Consider the following 9,633-nt stretch of genomic DNA (forward strand, 5'->3'; position numbering starts at 1 on the left):
ATTTATAATTTTTTTAAACTTATTTAAAATTACTTATAGACAACAAGAATATATAATTAACCTACTTCGATCGTAGACGGTGGTGGCGGACGACGGGATAAAGAAACACGTAAGTTAAATTTGTCATATTTAAGGAAAATAAGATTCGAAATGCTAATTTTAGCATTCTGGAAAGTACTTTCCAGAATAGTAAAATTATTGTTCCGGAAAGCATTCTTTGAAAGTGTATTTCTTATATAATTTCGGAAAGAACTTTCCGAAACAGTAACTTTAGTATTCTGAAAAGTACTTTTCAAAAAATGTAACAAAACATTTCTGAAAAATATTATCCGAAATAAGAATTTACTATTATGAAAGTATTTTCTGAAACAAAAATTTTATTATTCTGAAAAGTATTTTTCAGAACAAAAACTTTACTATTCTATAAAGTACTTTCTGGAACAAAACAAAAAAGGAAGAAGATATTGCAAAAATTGAAAAGGGTAGAAGAGGATGTAAAAAGGTCAGAGAAGTAAGTGACGAAGAAGAGAAGAAGAAAGGGGTGGAAAAGAAAGAAAAAGGGAGGTGCAAGGAAAAGAAATAACAAGAGATGTGCAAATCTGAAAATTATAAGTTTCGAAAAATATTTAGGGTAATTTAGGAATTTAATATATTTTTTAAAAAAAGGAAGTGTTTTTATATAAAAATGGAGGTGTGTATATCATTATCCTTTTTTTTTTCCTCATGATATATACACTTTTTTTTAAGTACACCATTTTTAATTTTTTTAAAAGAAATTCTCAATATATTTATATTTTTTTAATTTTACATCTTCAACTCTCAATTTTACTGCTATCTTCTCCTTTTTCACATATTTTATTATTATTATTTTCTTTTCAATTTTTACATGTACTTTATTGTTTTCATCCAATTTTTCACTTATTTTGGTAGTTAATTTTAATTCTTTTAATTTTTACATTTCTTCCTTTTTCCCTCACCTCTTTTACTTTTTTACATACACTTAGACTGTATAACTAGTACGCAACAACATTATAGGTATGTATAACTTTTTCAACAGTTTCTACTGAATTAGATACATTTTTTTCTTCTGACACTTCATCTCCTTTCACCTCTCGAAAAACCTTAACATTAAGTTTACTGTTATGAAAAAAAACATTTTCACTATTTTAGAGTATTGTGCAAGATAGTGGAATTAGTATTCGGAAAAATCTTTCTATTGCATTTTTTTTACATATTTCTAGAAAGTACTTTTTAAAATCATGTAAAATAACATACTTTTGTAAAGGACTTTTTAAAATAGTAAAATTATAATTTTACTATTCTAGAATATTATATATATATATATATATATATCAACGAAGTTACTTTTTATCACTCAAAAAAATTGTCTCTACTCCCTCTATGATATAACTTTTTTTTCTCTATTTTTTTATATAGATAAAGAAAATATTGTTGTTTGTAATTTTTTCCCTATTTTTTAAGACAATTTTATACTTAGTTAATATGAAAAATGTCACCATTATACTTATTTGTTCTCTACTTCTTTTATACTCTTTTTTTTTGTACAAACTAAAGTTACTTTTCACTGCTTACATATGTTGTCTTCACTCTTTCTATTATAGCTTCTATTTCTCTATTTTTATATAAATAAAGAAAATATTGTTGTTTGTAATTGGTTTTGTATCCACTTTTTTAAAGACAATTTCATCCTTAATTAATATTAAAAATGTAACTATCGTGCCTATTTATTCTCCACTTTTTCTGGAATCCTTTCCTTCGCTTAAATGAACGGGAATTACTTTCCACTGCTCACAAAAATTCTTTCTACTCCCACTATTTTATGACTTCTATTTCTCTATTTTTTAAAAAACAAATAATACAAAGTGTTTCTTTTCTCATTAATACATACTAGTAAGAAAAATGTACTTTATGTCTTTATTAAAAAAATAATAACAAAATAATTGAATAATAATAATTATTATATATGTCTATATTCCTATTTTATTATTAAGAGATGATTAGTGAGAGATAATATTAAAGTATAACATAAGATTAGAGGTCTTAAAAAAAGTAGTATTATTATAATTTATAGATAATGAGTTTAAATATGTTCAAAACGTAAATTTTGAAAGTCTAGTGATTAGGTAGGGAGAAATTGAGGTAGTTAGAAACATGAGGATCTAAGTTCAATCCGACCATTTTTGTAATCTTTTTTATTTAAAAAAAACAACATACATTTTGAAAGATGAATATAAAAAAATGGTTAAAGACTTGTAGGCTCATATGTAAGATAAAATCCAAAAATGTCAACAAAAACAAGAAGTAAATAAATAACTAAAGGTCCGGGCTCCGATGGTCCAATATAAAATATAAAAATCTAACACAGGTAAAGGTAACTGACAAAGAAATTGGGCTTAAAGGTCCAATTAGAAGCCGAAAAGGAGGAATAAAATGAAATAAATGGGAAGTTTGGACTCAGGTTAACCCAAAGCCAGAAAAGGAAGCAAAAAAACATGTTGGCTCATTATATATACACCTTCTTTTTTATAAGTACAATATTTTAAAAAATATAATCTTAAAATCTCTCTCCCTTTGTCTCTCACTCTTTTTAATTTTATGCCTCTAATATTTAATTTAACATTTTATCTTTTTTTTTAAATAATACTTTTTTTTTTCCTTTTAGTTTTTACATGCATTTATTTGCATTCCTCTCACTTTCCCCGTATTTCAATAAGTAATATTTATTAAGCCTTCACATTACTCACTTCCTCCTCCTCTTTTAGTATTCACACACACCTAAATCATAGAACTGATATATGACATTGTTGCAGGTATGTGTGACTTTCTCAATATATAGTGTCGAAGGTGTTGAGGTATATACACATTTTTTCTTTCAACATTTTCTCTTCTTTTACACTTTCAGAAATTTCAACATTAAATTTAATTCAGTGTTCTAAAAACACTCTATTTGTAATCCACAGAAGTTGTTTTGATATATATGAATTGCAGGCAATTTTTTTTCTTATAAAAAATATCCATAAGGTGGGGTGAGGGGTCCCTTCTTTTACTATTTTTGAATTGAATCGTTTAGTACTTTAGGAAACAAAGTATCTTTGATTTTTCTTTGGTCACAAAAGTATCTTCGACGTTGTTGAACAAAATTTTGAGAAAATGACCTAAAATGAGATAAGATCCATGGGAATGGGATCATTTGCATCGTTCATTTGATAACTTATTAAATACAAGGTCTAGAGTGAACCAGCAAGTTGTGATAATATTGTCTTTAATTGATGGCAATCAAACTTTGGATGTCACATTAATTTACTATAATAAAAAAAAAACCCTAGAATTGATGACCAGAATAGAAGCATCAACTAACCATATTGGATATGAGATAATGACTATTGAGGGAGAAGACAGAAAATATAAATCAAATGACAAAATCAAGAGTCAAAAGCATACAAAACTAAATATTTTGTTTAAACAAGATTACTATGCTCTAAATCTAACTATACGTGGAAGTGATATAAAACACATAACCATCTCTATAAAGAGTAGACAAATAGTTATAGATTTATCTTTTAAACAAGATTAATAGCCTCTAAATCTAACTTTACATGAAACAGGTGTAACACTAATAATTAATGTATAAAAGATATTATCATCTTGTTTGAAATATGTTTCAGGAGTTAATAGTTAGCACAATATCACGAGTGATATTAAGTTATAATTTAATGAGTTGAGAATAGCAAGAAAAAATATATTTATGAATCTTATGTTCATCTAGCAAATGTCATCACTCTATGTATGAATGTGTAAATTCACAAACAATAAAATTTATTATTATCCGACAATTATTTAATAATAATTAATTAATTATTTTTATTTTATTATTTAATAAAAATATTAATGACTAATATATAATACTCTCATTAAAAATATATTTACATCATACCAAAATTTACTATTAATGATAATTATTTATTGAAAAAATTTAAGTCTCACATCGACTAGAGATAAGATAATTAAAGAGTATATAAGTGGATGATAACTCTCATCTTACAAGTTTGTTTTGTAGAATTGAGTTAGACTTATAATAGTCTAAGTTGGTATCAGATTACTTATTATTACCAAATCTCACGTCAACTATAGATAAAATAATTAAATCATGTCCTAAACTTTTAGTGGTAATAGCAAAAAATATTAAATATCAATGTCACAAAAGCTTATATACTTTTTCTTACCAATGTTTTAACGATAAATTAATATAAAAATGTTGATAAAAAGTTGTACAACAATTTTTATTGTTACTAAAAATTCATTTCATTTTGTTGTAGTGATTGTTTTGAATTTTGGGTCCCCATTTTGTGATGGGTCCTGTCTTCTCCCTACCTCATTTTCCACGTCTTGGAAACCCTGGATTTTGCGTTCCTTCCAATTCCAACCCACTGTGACTGTGGTCCACCCTTTCTACTGTGTGGCTCCCTTTCATTCACCCTTTTTCTGGTAATCCCAAAAATTTAACCTCTGCACTCTCGTGACTTGTTTCTTTGCTGATTTTGCTTGCGAATGAAGCACACACCATGCTGTGTATTACATTGGTATGATCATGCACATGCATGTAAGGTTCATATACACATTATACACCATACATGCATGATTTGATGGGTGTTTTGGAATAATGTTGACTACGGATCATTAACAAGGGGGGCCAATGGCCCACCATACCATCATGTCGCCACCACCATACTTCATATTATTTTCTATTTCTATTTCAACTTAATTCCTCCTCATCTTCCGTTTCGTGTCCATCTTTCTTTCTTTTCCTCTTCAATTCTTTAATCATCTATGTCCACCTTTCATCAATCAAGATTATATTCAAGGTGTAGAACATGATACAATAATAATTAAAGATCCATCTGGTACAATTTGGTTGCAGCTGAGTGACACTAGTTCTTTAACAAGCACTAGTACAAAAGGTCTTTTACGTTGGGTATTTTGAGCCTTTTACGTCGGAAAAGATTCCGACGTTAATACGAGAAACGTAAATTTACGTCGCCTCTAAAACGCGACGTAAATTTACGTCGGACATTATCCCAGCCCGACGTAAAAGGGACCAAAAGTATGCCATAATTTTACGTTGAACATGGCTTGTCCGACGTAAATTTACGTCGGCCATTGATTATGGGTTTTTTTTTTGAAACGTTTATAAATTTTTGATATACCCAACACCTGCATATATATAGTCCAGAATACCAAATCTAAACCAGGCAGTCCAGAATAGAAATTCAAATTATATTTCAAAATTGAATGACAAAAAGAAAATAATATATAAATCTTAAAAAGCATAAATTATGACAATGTAAATCCTATTATCCTAAAAAAGCTATAAAACATATGTTTGTCAATGCTATCTAACTAACTAAACTAACTAACTATCAAACTATAAACATAATATCTAACTAACTAAACTTAGAAATCTAACTATGATATACTTTGAAGAAAAAAAGTTGCCCATTGTTCTCTTATCTTGAGCATCTCATCTTCGGGCAATGGAGATGGATCTTGAAAGACCTGAAACATTAATTTAAGTGTCATTAATATGCAATGTTAATTATCCTAAAAGTAAATATACTTAAATAAATTTTGATATGAATTACCTGCGCCCAAGAATCAATAATACCCGCAGAAACTATGGCTCTCATCCAATACATGATGTAATAGCCACATTCAAACGAGTCTTGTTGCCTATTACACTAAAATGAGAAACAAATAACTATTATTTCCAAAGTCAATAAATTTAAATATTATTGACTATATGAATTAATTTGCTAACCTTAGGGTATATGAAATGCAATGACTTTGATGATCTGGCTCTTCCACTTAAAATATTAACTCCAGACACGATTCTAATTAATTAAAATAAAAACAAATGTTAGCCAATATATATAATTACAGTTTTAAAACATAATGAAAAAATTTAATTACCCTTGTAATTGGCATTTAATTTCGTGGCTTGGTTTTCGATGTAGTGAACAAAACCACACCACGGTGTATTCCTTAGGAATGATTACCATTAACTGCCAATGAGACCTACATTGTATGACAAACAAATTAGTTATAAAATTACCATGATTAAAAAACCAATTAAAAAACTAACCCGTCAATGTATGGAGCCATGTATATATCTCTTCTTGAGTCACTCATCCATGTTTGCATATATTGCTGGATCTGGACCTGAGTGTTTCCTGATTTTTGGATGGATTGAGGCTCAATAAATCCATATACTTCTGCTTGTGCATGCTCCACACTCAATTTGTCCATGTACCTAACACAAATAATTATTATAAGTTAAATGTAATTATTGTAAATTTAGACTCATAAAAGAAAATATGACTTACATGGCCCACAACTGTATGATAGAAATATTTAACATGGAGTTTCCCCCAACAATCTCTAATGCATCAGGCATAGATATGTATAGTGGAACAGCAGCGCTATCAACTTCAAAAACTCTAATGTCCCACTGCAATTGAATTGGCTTCTTCTTTAATCGTGGTAATATGATTAGAAGCTTAGATATGGGATCATCCTCAACTGTTGCGATATTAGCATCATCAACATGAGGTTCTCTCATGACCTCCTTACCACGATTGATAAAATCCTAAAGAAATAATCACAATTAGTTAAACAATAATAGAATTATAAGAATATAAAAGAGCAATAATATAATTACCTTTGCCCGTGCTGAAAGCGGCATGACCAAACGTTTTGGCCAAGCTAAGAATGTGCCGGTTGCCTGCCCCACTAGTTGAACCTCTGTATTGGGCAAAGGCACTGGAGCTGCAACATCTTGAACTTGGTCAACCACAACCCGTGTCCAGTCTGGCTGTAGAGGGACACCATGGATGGTTGAGCCACCCTCAAATACTCGGCTAATAGCCACTAACCGTGGGGGGTCATCCTCAACATATAACTCACACTGGTTTGGTACATCAGTGTGAGTCTGATCCGGTGAGGGATCTGGAGCAGCACAACTCCCTTTAGTGCTGACTCGAACACCATCATGAGCAACTGCAGTCTGTTGCTGAGAACGAGCCAAAAGTTCAAACTTCTGTTCAAACTCTTTTTGAATATTCTTCAATTTCTCTTCAAACTGCATCTCTAATCTCTGCTCCATTCTCTGCATAACCTCTTGACTGCAAGAGTCAACAGTGCTCCTCGATGATCGGGCACCAAAGAAATCTCGGTGGCTCCAAGAACCACCAACACCACGCACACGGCCTCCGTGCTCTGGCCTTCCTATGGCTGTTGTGAGGATATCATTCCGACCATCGGAAACAAATGAGCCCTAGGTGCTCTGCTCAACTAAACCCTCCTACAACATATTAACAATAAGTATACCCTAAACTACACTTATGAATTAAATGAGTTGAAATGAAGAGTCTTAGTTTGTATATTTTTACTTACTATTTTATCAGCAACGACCATTGCAGACTCAGAAGTCATTTACCCATCTGATTTTGTTCGGGCTGCTATCCACATCTCATGGCGGGGAGGTGACTCCACACGGTCAGCAGACTCAACCCCTACTGCCTCTGCCCTAGCCTTCTTCATTTCCTTTTTTTTTTCTTTCATATCCCCCTCTTGACAATAGATGGGGTGCATCATTCTTGGGCAGCTATTCTTTTAGCCTGCAATAATACAAAAAAGAAAATGAGATTAATTAAAATATACCTTAAGTATTTGTGTCAATGTAAGAGTTATCAATAACTAACCTGCCACGAAGGGTCCAATCGAGTGGCACGAAATTGCATCCACTCCCCATCAGTGATCTGGTACTTTAGACAGAGAGTCTCATTTTGTCGCTCTCCAAATACATACTCCCGTGTCAAGAAAGTCTTGAAGTTTCTCCACCTGGTGGCCAGGGCAGATAACATCTTCCTCCTCATGACCTCAGTGTTGGGAATGTCAAAATTTTGCTATGAAAATAACAACAATTAATAAATAATGTATTTAAGTTATATAATATTCAAGGGATGTGAAAGTATATACCTGAATATCCTGCCACATGAGGTTCTTGTCAACCTCGTGAACGTCATCCCATGATGGAATGATAATAGAAACATGTCGTCAAGCTAGGACTCCCAAATAGCTCTTAAACTTGGCAGCATTTGGGCCTAATGCCTTGCGAGAACGAGGATCCACCTCAACCAGTGTCCTCTCCTTGACAATGCGTCCAGCTGTCAACCCAGACAATCGGGTGACAGATCTACCTTCCCTCCTTCCACTGCCAAACCCAGAATCCTTCATAATCCTGAAAAAATTAAACTTTCATTATTAAAACAATGAATTGAATTAACTGAATAGACAAATAAAGTAAAAAAGATAATAACAATATAGCAACAAAATAACTAATAAAAAAATAAATAATACACAAACAGAAACCTATCTGGAACAGCCCATACTAAAATCAGAACGGGCCGTTCCAGATAAACAATTTACAATACAAAAAATTTAAGTAGAACGGGCCGTTCTGCAAACAGAACGGCCTGTACTGCTTGCAGAACGGGTACGGGCCGTTCTGCAAGCAGTACAGGTCGTTCTGCAAGCAGAACGGGCCGTTCCAGATGAATAAATAGCAGAAAATAAAACAAAAATTTGCGTAGAGAAGAAACTAACCTCAAACGTGTAATGTGCAGACACTTAGAGAGTTACAAACGTCCAATGTAGAAACAAACGCACTGAGAGACTTAGAGATTGAGAGAGATTATTAGTTTCCGTAAACAGGGAGCGCGGGAATGAAAAATGGAGTGGGCGTTTGATTTTAGGGGCATATTTACGTCGGGTGAGTGTTGGTGCGACGTAAATTTACGTCGGACTAGGGGGGACCGACATAAATTTACGTCGAACAGTGAGAGCTCCGACGTTAATGGGATAATTTACGTCGGACCCCCTTTTATCCGACGTAAATTAGTTCTCATTATTTACCATTCTGCCACCGCGTTTTTATAACGTCGGTGGTACCTTGTTCCGACGTCATTTAGGTGACGTAAAAGCCTCTTTTTACACTAGTGAAGAATAGCCAAATTCTTTCTACTCATATTATACCAATTATACATGTTTATGTACATCAAATATTTTTAGTTATAATTGCAACCTATGATTGTCCATGTGAGAATTTTCACCATGTTTATTCATTCGATATCATTCTTATATGTGGCCTTATATATATATATATATATATATATATATATATATATATATATATATATATATATATATATATATATATATATAGTGTTTTGAAACAATTCACACCACTTATATTTAACATTGATAAAAAGAATAATTATTTTTTAGACTAATAATTATACAAGTTATTGTCATGTCATGTCAATTTTATCTAATAAATTAATATTTTTCATTTGAGTTTAATCTTTAAGTGCAAGTTCATTGAGCAATTTTAAAAAAATCCTTTGATACACACAAAAAAGTTTTTTAAACTTATTATTTAAGACATGTTTAAATGATCGTACGTATAATCGAATAAAAAAAATGATCCATAACTTTTAAACTTTATATCTTAATTTATATTTTAAAATAACTCTATCAATTATTAAAATATATATA

General features: G+C 31.1%; 1 protein-coding gene across 1 annotated transcript; it reads right to left on the reverse strand.

Annotated features, from left to right (window-relative positions):
* Positions 1 to 5,332: 5,332 nt before the first annotated feature.
* On the reverse strand, positions 5,333 to 8,329 carry LOC145950693 (uncharacterized). Its single transcript, XM_083062333.1, has 10 exons — positions 8,056 to 8,329; positions 7,779 to 7,982; positions 7,471 to 7,694; positions 6,737 to 7,378; positions 6,402 to 6,664; positions 6,161 to 6,328; positions 5,989 to 6,093; positions 5,837 to 5,909; positions 5,661 to 5,756; positions 5,333 to 5,574 (listed from the first exon to the last, which is right to left on the reverse strand). Exons 4-10 carry the CDS (start codon positions 7,187 to 7,189, stop codon positions 5,485 to 5,487), a joined length of 1,248 nt encoding a protein of 415 aa, XP_082918459.1. The 5' UTR covers positions 7,190 to 7,378; positions 7,471 to 7,694; positions 7,779 to 7,982; positions 8,056 to 8,329; the 3' UTR covers positions 5,333 to 5,484.
* Positions 8,330 to 9,633: the final 1,304 nt, after the last annotated feature.

Source organism: Cajanus cajan, chromosome 8, assembly GCF_000230855.2.
Source record: "Cajanus cajan strain Asha chromosome 8, NIPB_CcT2T_4, whole genome shotgun sequence".
Classification (NCBI taxonomy): Eukaryota; Viridiplantae; Streptophyta; class Magnoliopsida; order Fabales; family Fabaceae; genus Cajanus; species Cajanus cajan.